The sequence below is a fragment of the Meles meles genome, chromosome 4, assembly GCF_922984935.1.
Source record: "Meles meles chromosome 4, mMelMel3.1 paternal haplotype, whole genome shotgun sequence".
NCBI lineage: Eukaryota > Metazoa > Chordata > Mammalia > Carnivora > Mustelidae > Meles > Meles meles.
This window is the reverse complement of record NC_060069.1, coordinates 68,304,688-68,317,880: the sequence shown is the minus strand read 5'-3', so window position 1 is coordinate 68,317,880 and position 13,193 is coordinate 68,304,688. Positions and strand designations below refer to the sequence as shown.

The window sequence follows — 13,193 nt, the reverse complement described above, 5'->3', positions numbered from 1 at the left end:
CATAGATTATATATAAATGATTTTTTGCTGTTTTTAAATGGTATTTGTTTTATGTTTAATTTCATAGGTTGATTTTGATAGATAAGTTTTAGAAAAAATTTTTTTAAAGAAAAGGTTCTATCCGTTCTCTTGTAAAAGTAGTTTATTACTTCTCTGTGTTTCAGTTCTGTGGAAATTGTACAAATGAGAATAGTTGAAATGTACATTTATAAAGACAATGTACATGTTCTTGTTTTTTAAAACATCCTAGAGTAACTGTTCTAACATTTGATGCATACCAGAAACATTTTAAAAATAACACTAGCCAAGCCCCACTCTTCCTTAGGCCTACTGAATAATATAATCTTTGGGATGTACATGCTAGAAAATCTCCACTGGTGTTTTAATGTTACCAGATGTTGAGAACTGATAGCCTAAATGTTTCTTGGTTTTCTTTTGGGAAGCATTTAAAATTGAAGCTCTTGATAGAAATTTCCATCTTATACTCAGATTTTTGAGTCTTTAGAATTTACCTAGAAATGCCACCTAGTAAATTCTACATTTTTACTCATTATTTATGAACAGTATGGAGATTTAGTTACTGGAGCATTAATTTCTTGAGACAGTGATGTGGTTACTCTTGATTCTCTGCAACCCCTGCCCCATTCATTCAAGAGAGATTTGGTATATTTGCTTAAGGAATTTGGTGATTATTAGGTAGACATAATAACGATCTAGAAATAAGGTATTTAATTTCAAGAAGAATATACTAAAGTAAACATCATGGATGTGAACATCTATTTGGATTAAAATGTCTGGCCAGTATTTCAGATACTGGAAAATTGAGATCAGGATACACAAACCTAACAAAGATAAGATAAATGCCACCCTTAAGTCAAATGGGAAAGACAGGCCTGACTATAATGGCAGTAAAACAAGGCAGAATGTCAAGTGTTAATGGGGGAAGACAAGGAAGGAACTACTGAGCAGTCAGTGAGAATTGAATGGACAGAAAAAGGGCCATTGTTCCCCTGCATAGACAAACCAGAAGAGATGGATGATGGTGATGGGAAGGAATGTGCACACAGCTAACTGAAATCGGTCAAATGAAGAAAGTATGAAACAGGGAGGAGATAGGAGTCAAAGACATATCCAGCGCTATGCCTGCACCATCTTACATGAAATAGTCCTCTGTCCTTAACCTGTGCTGAAGGAGTAGGATTGGATAACTAAGTTTGTTAACTCCTATAATCTTACACACCCAAGCACAGTTGACTGCTGAAGGGCAGGGATTAGAGGATTAGACAGCCACATTTATAACATATGATTCCATATCGATGTCCAGAGCTTCATTGAACACCTTACCGGGGAGAAACAGTTCTTAGGTTTGACTGAGCTAGTTAGATTCTCAATAATTTGAGCTCTGAAATTCAGAGACTGTTATGTTTTGGCACACGTGTAAGTGAAAAGATCATTTAGAACTGGCCCAGTGTGAAGCAAGTCGAAATATAAAGGAAATGATGAATAAGCAGAGAAAGCTAATCTATAGAGTGAAGCAAGGGAATGAAATAGGTTCACAGAACCAAGCCACTGATTGCCTGTGAGAGATTGGTGTGGCCTTAGTGTCTGGCTCTGCAGTCCCATTTTTGAGCTGGCACAGCTTTATGCTTCATTTCCTTGTCCCTGGGTGCCAGTGATTTTTTTCCTGTTACATCCATACAGTAAATCCCCCTTTTCTTAGACAGTCTTGAATCCGTTTCTTTTCCTTGCGGTTAGCCCTGACTTAGACACCTTAAGTTTTGATCCTTAATGATTAAGAAGGTGGTGATGCCATTAACTGTGATAGGGAAGATGAGGAGGTTTATGGCAGAGAAAACTTTATTTTAGATGCACTGAATTTGGTTGGTGGTACAATAGCCTTGTGAAAATGTCTAGCAGTCCTTGGAAATGGAGCCCCAAATCCAGGAGAGGTTAAAGCTAGAGATACGGATCTTGTAGCATAAGGCTAATAATTATTGCAATAGAAATGATTAAGGCAGCCCTGGGAGATGGTAAAGAACAAAAGCTAAGAAAATCTTTGGGGAAATACATTTAAAGAACGAGCAAAAGATAGGAGTGCCTGGGTGGCTCAGTCAGTTAAGTATCTCACTTTTGATCTCAGTTCAGGCCTTGATCTCAGGGTTGTGAGTTTAAGACCCGCTTTGGCTCCACACTGGGTGTGGACCCTACTTTTAAAAAATGAGCAGAAGATGGAAAAGCAGATGAAAAGTGGAAGAACACCAGAGTAGTGCAAGTTTTAAGAAGACAAGTGATTTTGTACTGGTCATACAGTACAGAGAAATTAAATAGGGTGCAAATCAAAGACAACTTTGGGTTGGGTAATGGGGGCATGATGATCCTTTGAGAAGGCAGTTGTAGTAATAGCAGGAGTAGAAGTTAGGTGGATATGGTTTGAGTAGTTAAGACATTGAATACTATTATTTAGCTGAAAAGCAGTGTGGTGCAGGATCATTTTTGTCAAATACGTAAAAAATACAAAGCACATTATTACTTGTTGTCAGATCTCAAACACTAAAATGATCAGCATAATATGATTTGCAACACTGTAATCAGAAGCTGTATTTTTGAGCCTGATCTTGAAAGTGGAAGGAAACTTTATATGGTTGCAGATTTACTCACTACAGTTCAGGTGTGCAGAGGAAGTAGAATTTCTGACAACTTAAATTTCCTTCCTCTTGAGCTCACACCCCATGGGGAGTCAGGAAAAATTTAACTTTTTGTCTCAGCCAGTTTAAAACTTAGTCTGATAAAAGGGAGATATAATTTATAAGATTTTGAGGTAATGCTTAAACTTTTGGGAAAATGCTCTTATTTCTATCCTTTGTCTCCTCTTTAAACTGGTGTCCAGGTATATGAAGGGGACTTACGTGATATAATGTTATCAGGGAAGACAGCGTCTTTAGTTCCTCATTCTCTGGGCATCCTACTGGCCTCTGATGCAGTACGCCACAGCTTGTGAAATACGTGATCAGGTTTTTCCTCGCTTGGTCAGAACCGGGTAGTTCTTGACTGAGTTGGCCTCACCTTAGTTCCAAGAAACGTGGAGAACTCTCACACTTCTGTAGCTTTGTCTTAAGCAGGCCGGTATAGATCAGGATGCAGGTTTCACCTGTGCTACCTTCCTGCAGGCTGAAAGTAAGCCTTTTTCTTCCCATTCATAGCTTTCTTCCCACTCAGCTACCTTCTGAGTTTACCCTTGGGAGAATATAGAAACTTGTGGGTCCCCTCCATACCACAGAAGAACAAAGATTAGCCTGGACAAACAAATCTCATTACCAAGATTTACTTTCATGTGACTGTGCCCTGCTTAGCCTGATGAGAGGCCATCTCATTCCAGAATCCTATAAACTCCTCTACTACCCAGCATATTACAGATACTTCAAAGCAGTAAAAGATGGACTGTTGCTACATTAAACATGAATGAATCACGTTAATGTTGTTCAAAAGAAGTCAGACAGTGTATACTGTTAAGATTCAGTTTATATAAAATTCAGAAGCAGGCAAAACTACTTTTTTGATGTTAGTGATGTTAGAAGGCAAGAGAGTGGTGCCTGTTGGAAGAAGTTTGTAAGAGCTTCTGGAAGCATGTGGCATTTACTATCTTTATCTAGGTCATGGCTGACATGGGTGGGTTAGCTTTGTGATAACTCTTTACCTGTTCAGTTAAGATTTGTGTACTTTTCAAGGGGTGCCTGGGTGGGTCATTCGGTTAAACATCCAGCTCTTGATCTCAGCTTGGGCCCTGAGCACAGGCCCTAATCTCAAGAGTAGTGAGTTCAAGCCCCATATTGGGCTCCACGCTGGGCATGGAGGCTTCTTTAAAAAAGATTTGTGTACTTTTTATATGTACATTTTTAAAAGTACATATTAAAAAAATGAATTTGAAGAATGAAGAAAATTAGAGTATTGGTTTTTAAACTTTAATAAGTTTAAAGACCTGGATTGTAAAAATGCAGATTCCCCAGACTGTCCTCAGAAGTTCTGATTCAGTCGGTCTGACTCTAAGAATCTGTAATTTTAACATTTGCCCCAGTGGTTCTGATGTTCCACACTTGAAAAATGCCACTTTAGCATCTGTAGTTTAACAAACTCTCCTTAGCTCTCTGGACAGATATTCAAGTATAAGAGGTTTGTCGCATTAATTGTTACTTGAATCTAAATTTATCGGATATCTAATATCTAGGAGTAGCATTTCTTCACCACCTTAATGTCTTAGAAATGTAATGACAGTTGTTTAAAATGTTCCTTTTTTTTCCTATAGCTTGGTTTTATGCATCCATTGAATTCTGCAGATTTTCAAATTCGATTAAAAGAAAAAATTTCATTCATTTCCTATTGCATTTTTAACAATACAAAGACATTCGATTTTCCTGGGATGTATTGCCTTTTTAGATACAGATATTTAGTTCTAGACTGTTCAACATGTGATAATGTAAAAGAACTCTCTCAAAAACAACCAGTCTTTATATCTGCAAAGCAGAGATCTTAAAATGGAAATAAAATAAGATTTGAACACATAGAATATTGCCAAGTAAGGTTTGGTAAAACCTAATAAGTAAAATCAGTAAGTAGTAAAATCAGTCAGTTTAAGTGTCAGGATACATAATGTCATTTATAGAATTCTGTAGTCTATAAAGTATAGCTTTGTTAGTTCCACTGTAAACAATGGCAGATCTTTACATGCTTTTCACATCAGTGGAAGGTCGTATTATTTGTAAAATTCCATTATCAGATTGTGGTAATTTTCTTTGATATAACATATAAACAATATTTATCTAAAAAAATGCCAACAACTTGAAATCCATTTCACACATAGTTCATATGAGCTATTGAGTATGTATTTTTCAACCAATTCCAGATGTTTTAAGACTTTGTTTTTCAGCACAGACTCATCCCGATAGCAACCATCTGTCCTGTCCTGGATGATTCACATTCATCTCTGAAAGCATGAGAATGGATTTCGTAAGGCATTTAGGTCTTTTCTGGCTCAGTGACTCTAACATTAAGTGAAAATAATGCCTGAACAGTTTATTAGATGTTCTTCCCCTTATGTAACCACCACTACCCTCTGTGCCCACCCTTTATTCCCCCCAGGGAGTGTAGGAACATGGTGTTAGGTGCCAAATATAAGGAAATACCTGTAAACCTTCAAAACTCATTAGATAGTGGGTAGGGATTACTGATCTTAATTGTTTAATCTACTAAAGTAGTGGACAGATGTGATTTTTTTGATACGCTAATTTTTTTTTTTTTTAAGATTTTACTTATTTATTTGAGAGAGACAGTGAGAGCGCATGAGAGCATGAGCGAGGAGAAGGTCAGAGGGAGAAGCAGACTCCCCATGGAGCTGGGATCCCGATGCGGGACTCGATCCGGGAACTCCGGGATCATGACCCGAGCCGAAGGCAGTGGTCCAACCAACTGAGCCACCCAGGCGTCCCGATACGCTAATTTTTAAAAAATAAATACAGCTCTTAGGTGCTCTTAGGGTGCTCTTAGGTGAAGGCCAGTATTTTTTTTTTTTTAAGATTTTATTTATTTATTTGTCAGAGAGAGAGAGAGCAAGCACATGCAGACAGAGTGGCAGGCAGAGACAGAGAGAGAAGCAGGCTCCCTGCCAAGCAAGGAGTCGGATGTGGGACTCGATCCCAGGACGCTGGGATCATAACCTGAGCCGAAGGCAGCCGCTTAACCCACTGAGCCACCCAGGCGTCCCGAAGGCCAGTATTTTGACAACAATGTAAAGTTGACCACCACCTTTATTCCACCTCCTCCCTGTAGACCTTTAGAGATAGATGGATTTTCTTTTAGACTATAGGACCTCAGCGTAATTTAAAGTAACCTTTGAAAACTGTCCACATGCCTTTTTTTCACACTTTGATGAGTAAATCATTCAGGTGAAGCAGCATCTTGGCATGTGTGAATAAATTTGTGAATATAAGTCTGTAATCAAAGCATCATAGTGTTTGTTGCCTCCTCATAGGAATCTTAATTTGAAAACAAGATTGGCCGTAGACAACAGTAATTAAAATCTTACTGGCATCTTCTAAAAGAGAATGATCTTAAAAAGTTCACTGGCATTAACTGACTTGTTTAAAAAGCATACATTTATATGTGTTTCTGTGTATTTCCCTGTGTTTGCAAAATTGTATCAACAATCATTATTACCTAAATAAGATATATAAAATACTTTTTCAACTCTGAACCCCCTGAAATTCCCTTGGATTCTGCCACCTGAACCCTTTTTACCACTTCATGACAACTTTCAGTTAGGATACCTATAATGCCTTTTTCTTTTTATGCTATTTTACTACTTAATGGTATTTTCTTTTTAAAAGCATATTAGTTTAATTCCTTGATTTTTTTTTTTTCTCCATGGCTAAAATTTTAGTCTCTATCCCCCCCCCCCCCCCCGGGGCTTTTTTAATTTTTTAATTGATGTGTAGTTGACATAGTAGTTTCAGAGTTACAACACAGTGATTCAACATTATCTACATTACAGAGTGCTCACTATGATAAGTATAGTTATCATCTGTCACTGTACCATGTTACTACAATATTAATGAATATGTTCTCTGTGCTGTAGTTTTTCATTTTCTTCACTTATTTTAATGAGTTTGGAAATTTGTACTTCTTAATCCCTTTCACCTATTTTGTCTAACCTCTCATCTCCCTCCCCTCTGGCAACCACTAGTTTGTCGTCTTTGAGTCTGTTTTAACATTTTAACAATATTAAATCTTCTAATCCTTGAGCACAGGGTATCTTTCCATTTGTGTTGTCCTCAGTTTCATTCATCAGTTTTTTGTTGGTTTGTTTTTTTTTTTTAACTTTATTGATGTTTTTAAGAAAGCTCTACACCCAGCATGGTGCTCAAACTCACAACCCCAAGATCAAGAGTCACATGTTCTTCTGAGCCAAACAGGCACCTCAGTATTTTACTCTTTTTGATACAGTTATACATAGGGTTGTTTTCTTAATTTCCCTTTCTGCTCTTTTGTTATTAGTGTACAGGAATGCAACAGATCTCTGTATTTTGTATCCTACAACTTACTGAATTCATTTATTCTAATAATTTTTTTGGTGGCGTCTTTAGTTTTCTATATATAGTCTATGTCTCTGCAAACAGTGACAGTTTTACTTCTTCCTTACCAATTTGGGCACCTTTTATTTTTCTTGTCTGAGTGCTATACCTAGGACCTCTGGTACAATATTGAATAAAAGTAGTGAAAGTTTGGACATCCTTATTTCTGACCTTAGGGGGAGAGCTTTCAGCTTTTTTACCATTGTGATGTTAGCTTTGGGCTTATCATATATGTCTTTCATTATGTTGAGGGATGTTCCTTTTGTGCCCACTTCGATAGTTTTTATCATCAGTGGATGTTCAGTTTTATCACTCTTTTTCTGCATCTACTGCGGTGGTCATAAGACTTTTTTATCCATTTTGTAAATGTAGATCACATCAATGATTTGCAGGCATTAAACCATCTTTGCATCCCTGGAATAAATATGACTTGATTATGGTGAATGATCCTTTTAATTTATTTTTGAATTCTGTTCACTAATACTTTGTTGAGTTTTATGCTTTTATGTTTATCAAGGAGAATTGGCCTGTAGATTTGTTTGTTTTGTAGTTTGTTTTGGTATCAAGGTAATGCTGGCCTTGTAAAATGAATTTCGAAGAATTTCTCCCACTTCTGTTTTTTGGGATAGCTTGAGGATAGGTATTAACTCTTCTTTAAATGTTTGGTAGAGTTCATCTGTGAAGCTATCTGATCCTAGACTTTTTTTTATTGGGAGTTTTTTATTATTGGTCCAATTTTGTTACTAGTAATAGGTCTGTTCAGATTTTCTGTTTCCTCCTGACTCAGTTGGAAGATTATTTCTAGGAATTAATCTCTTCTAGGTTGTGCATTTTGTTGGCTTTTAGTTTTTGTAGTAATTGTTCATAATTTTTTATATTTTTATGGTGTGAGTTTTAACTCGTCTTTCATTTCTCATTTTGAGTTCTTCTTGATTAGTCTGGCTGAAGTTTTACCAATTTTGTTTATCTTTTCAGAGAACCAGCTCTTGGTCTCAATGATCTTCTCTGTTGTGTTTTTAGTCTCTATTTCATTTAATTTGGGCTTTGTTGGTTCTTCTTTTTCTGGGTCCTTAGATATAAGGTTAGATTGTTTAAAATGTTCTTGTTTCTTGAGGTAGGCCTATATCACTAGAAGTTTCCCTCTTGGAAATACTTTTGCTGTGTGCTGAAGATTTTGAACTGTAGCGTTTCCATTTCCGTTTGTCTCCAAGTATGTTTTGATTTCCTCTTTGTTTCGTTGTTGATCCATTGGTTGCTTAGTAATCTGTTATTTAGCTTCCAGGTATTTTGTTTCTTTCAGTTTTCTTTTTTTTTTTTAAATATTTTATTCATCTGACAGAAATCACAACTAGGCAGAGAAGCAGGCAGAGAGAGAGGAGGAAGCAGGCTCCCTGCGGAGCAGAGGGCCCGATGCGGGGCTCGATCCCAGGGTGCTCGATCCCAGGACCCTGGGATCATGATCTGAGCCGAAGGCAGAGGCTTTAACCCACTGAGCCACCCAGGCGCCCATCTTTCCGTTTTCTTATAATTGATCTCTTTCTAGTTTCATACTGTTATGGTGGTAAAAGATGCTTGATATGATTTCAGTGTTCTTAGACTTGTTTTATGGTCTGCCGTGTGATCTGTTCTGGAGACTATTCCATGTGCACTTGAATAGATACTCTACTGTTTTGGGATAGAAAATTCTGTGTATATCTGTTAAGTCTACCTGGTCTAGTGTGTCATTCAAAGCCACGGTTTGATTTACTGTCTGAGTGATCTATCCATTGACATAAGGATGTGTTAAAGCCCCCTACTGTTACTGTGTTATTGTCAATTTCTCTCTTTATGTCTGTTAATATTTGCTTTATATATCCATATGGTGCTCCTATGTTGGATGCATAGGTATTTGTAATTATTATATACTTTTAATGAACTGATCCTTTTATCATTATTTAATGACCTTTTTTGTCTCCTTAAAACAGTTTATTTTTAAAAGTCTATTTTACCTAATAATTAGTATTGGTATCCTATTCCCCCCCCCCCCCCGCTTCATTTGCATGGAATATCTTTTTCCATCTCTTCTTTTTTTTTTTTTTAAGATTTTATTTTTTCATTTGAGAGAGGGCGTGTACAAGCAGAGGGGAGGGACAGTGGGAGAGGGAGAAGCAGACTCCCCGCTGAGCAGGGAGCCCAATGTGGGGCTCTATCCTAGGACCCTGGGATCATGATCTGAGCTGAAGGCAGACACTTAATCGACTGAGTCACGTAGGCACCCCTCCATCCCTTCACTTTCAGTGTGTATGCATCTTTAGGTCTGATGTCTCTTGTAGGCAGCATATAGATGGGCCTTGTTTTTTTATCCTTTCAGTTATATCTTTTCCTTGGAGCATTTAGTCCATTTACATTCATTCATTCATTTAAGATTTTATTTATTTATTTGACAGTGAGCACAAGTATGGGGAGCAGCAGGCAGAGGGAGAGGGAGAAAGCAGGCTCCCCACCTAGCAGGGAGCCCTGTGAGGGGTTGGATCCTAGGACCCTGGGATCATTACCTGAGCCAAAGGCAGATGCCTAATGACTGAGCCATCTAGGCACCCCAGTCCATTTATATTTAAAGTAATTATTGATAGGTATGTACTTACTAGCATTTTGTTATTTACTGGTTGTTTCTCTAATTCTCTCTTCCCTTGTGATTGATGGTTTTCTTTAGTGTCCTGCTTGAATTCCTTTCTCTTTTTGTGTATCTGTTAGAGGTTTTTGCTTTGTTGTTACCCTGGGGTTCATATATAACACCCTGTGTATAGCAGTCTGTATTGAGATCATGGTCTTTTAAGTTCTCTAAGAACACTGAAGTTTTATTCCCCCCTCCATGTTTTAGGTATATGAGGTCATATTTTACCTCTTACTGTGTATCCCTTGACTAGTTTTTATAGATAAGATTGATTTTACTACTTATATTTTAACCTCCTTACTAGATTCCCAAGTGATTGATCATACTACCTTAACTATATGTTTGCTTTTACTGTGAAATTTTCTCCTAATTTTCTTCCACTGTGGCCTTTTCTTTCCACTTAGAGAATCTCCTTTAACATTTCTTGTAAAGCTATTTTAGGGGTGATGAACTCCTTTAACTTTTGTTTGTCTGGGACATACTCTCCCCTTCAATTCTGAGTGATAATCTTGCTGGATAGAATATTCTTGTTTGTATAGGTTTTGTTTTGCTTTTTTCTTTCAGCGCTTTGATGATACCATGCCCTTCTGGTCTATCGAGTCCTGCTGAAAATGAGCTGATAACCTTATGGGGTTTCCCATGTATGTATGTAACTGTTTGCTTTTCTCTTGCTTTTGGGACTTTCTCTTTAATTTTTGTCATTTTAATTAGGTGTCTTGGTGTGGACCTCCCTAGGTTCATCTTAAGATTCTTCTTGCTTCTTGCACCTAGAGGTCAGTTTCCTCCCTAGATTAAGGAAGTTTTCAGCTGTTATTTCTTCAAATAAGCTTTCTGTCCCCCTTCTCTCACTCCTTCTGGGATCCCATAATGCAAATGTTCATACATTTGATAAGTCACAGAGATACTTTAACCTATTCTCATTTTTTATTTTTACTGTTCAGCTTGAATGTTTTCCATTATCCTGTCTTCCAGATCACTGATTGATTCTTCTGTATCTTCTAATACACTGATTTCCTCTAGCACATTTTTACTTTAGTTATTACATTCTTCACCTCTGACTAGTTCTGAGTTCAGCCACTCTTCTCTCAAGTCTAGTGAGTATCTTTCTGACCATTACCTTGAATTCTGTCAGGCATATTGCTGATCTCTTTTTCTGTGGTTTTTGCCTTCTTCATTTGGGATGTATTCCTGTGTCTCTTCATTTTGTGTTTCTGTGAATTACGTAGGTCAGCTGCTTCTCTTGGTCTTGAAAGTAGTGGCCTTGTTTGGAACGTGTCCTATAGTTACCTGCAACATGGCCCTCTCTGGTCACCAGAATTTGTTGAGGTTGAGCTATGACGGATGCTGGCGTGCTGGTGGATGATGCTGGCCTTCTGCCCCACCACCTACAGTAATCATCCTGTAGTGTTGAGGGCACACTGGTGGGCAGGGCTTGTCTGCTGCACAGCTGGCTAATAAGCCCTAGTCATCTCTACAGCATGCAGACTGGGCCAGCACTCAGCCTGTCTGCAGTGCTCCGCATTGCCTGCTCTGGGCTCACTGGTAGGCAGTGCTTGTTTCCTGTGTGGATGGCTGTGAGACCTGGTTGCAGCCCTTGTGGGCGTGCTGCCTGGAATGAGAGCCTGTGACTGCTGCAGACACACTGAGGGTTAGGGCTTGCTCCCTCTAGAGGCAGCTGAGAAGCACAGCTACAGCATCTGCATGTGCACTGGTATGTGGAGTTAGCTCCCCACTCCCCAGGGCAGGAGATCCTGTGGAGGGGTGCCTACCACAGTGGGCAGGTAGGAAGGGCAGGGCACACAGTGCTAGCAAGGTAAGAGGAGAATGTCAGAACTGGCTTCTACAAGTGTCTGACTGTCCAGGCTGGGAGAGGACAAGAAAAATGGCACCCACTAGCACTTTCAAGCCCGGGGAAAGCTCCTGTTTATTTCCTATAGATTCCCGCCCCTCCTGTACACATCCTAAAACTAATTGATAAATCTCCCTCAGATATACCCCAGGCACTTTTCAAACTGCTGCTTCTATGCTCTGTCTTGGGCCACGTTATTTAATGTGTTGGCTTTTAAAGACTTGGGTTTCCTGTAGCGCTCCAGCTCTTCTGGAGTTAAGCCACACTGATTTTCAAAGCCAGATATTACGGAGACTGGTCTTCCTAGTGCAAGTCCTCAGGGCCAAGGGTGTCCATTGTGGGGTCACTCTCTCGCCTGTGATGTCCCTCACCTTTGTGAGTAGTCACTCCAGGAGTTTCATTACCGATAGCAGATGGCAGCTCTGTACCTCCGACGCTTTTGATGTGACCTTGCTACACCTAGCTGTGGATGATCTGTTCTGCCACCCGTCAGGTGGTTTTCAGAGTGAGTAGCAATACATGCAGCAGTTGCCACCATGTGTGGCGGGGGTGGGGGGGCAGTGAATTTTGGATCCTCCTACTCTGCCATCTTCCTTCTCCTGTAAAATTTCTTTTAAAACAATTATACTGTTTTTCCACAGTGGACAGTTATACAAAGTCATTTTAATATAATCATTTTTTTCAAATGTATAAAAGGTAAGATGTTCTAATTTAAGAATTTAATAGGCAATAAAATATTAACAGACAAATAATGTGAAAATTTCAGAGCTTGTTTTTCATAGATGTCCACCTACTGGTACAAGAGTAAAACCTGCATTAGGTGAGTTCGTGCAAGCTTCTCCGTAAGTTGGTCTCCAGTAATAATGCTTTTTAAGGCCATTGGAGACTTCTGCAAGATACACATGTCCATCCACCACAAATGGCTCCACATCTGTATTGTCTGGTTTTAGATGGCCCATTTGAATTAAGTCTGAATAGGCCTATGATTTTTAAGAAAAGAGAAGCCTGTCATTAAGAAAATTGTTTAATTTCCATAAAATGAATAAGCTAATTGCAATTTTCAGATTAGCTGTGATTTTCAGTTTAAAATACTCTGAGTAAATACTAAATTTTAGTATTTTTTACATATAATTTTTATTCATTTAATTTCACATAATTATAATCTTGAAAAAGTTACTTCTAAGATTTGAAGTATTTTGTTTTATGGCTCCCAGAATTAACAGTTCTCTGTATTACAGATTTTGTGGGCCAAAGGTCTCATTGTCACAATTTTCAAGTCCTACAGGGGTTTGTAAATGGGGGAGGAGGGAGTTGTGTATGCCTTGAAAATCTGATGATAGCCAGGGACCCATTTCACAGAAAAATAAGCAACCAGATTTTGGCATACAGCTGTATGGAGTTCATGAACTCCCTGAAGCTAACTTATAGATTGAGGCTAAGACAATTTCTGTAGTATCAGATGCTGACCTGGCTGTGGCCTAATTCTATCTTCATTGTAAAATTTTCTTTGTATATCACTTCTGGATCATTGGTATCTTTGTAAGGGTGTCATACAAACATGTTAAAATGG

The 13,193-nt window shown here is 38.4% G+C and overlaps 2 protein-coding genes across 7 annotated transcripts in view; one reads left to right on the top strand and one right to left on the bottom strand.

Annotated features, from left to right (window-relative positions):
- The window catches only part of MYNN (myoneurin), a 42,197-nt gene that overhangs the window by 19,313 nt on the left and 9,691 nt on the right, over window positions 1-13,193 (top strand). The window lies entirely within an intron of this gene.
- The window catches only part of LRRC34 (leucine rich repeat containing 34), a 30,908-nt gene continuing 17,788 nt past the window's right edge, over window positions 74-13,193 (bottom strand). For 5 of the 6 annotated variants that reach the window (XM_046001595.1, XM_046001598.1, XM_046001596.1 and 2 more), the window contains one exon: window positions 9,637-12,603. In XM_046001595.1, the coding sequence (XP_045857551.1) occupies window positions 12,400-12,603 (204 nt within the window). In that variant the 3' untranslated portion in view covers window positions 9,637-12,399. Of the gene's footprint in view, window positions 4,979-9,636; window positions 12,604-13,193 lie in introns of those variants that run through there. The other variant, XM_046001600.1, reaches the window with a different exon arrangement.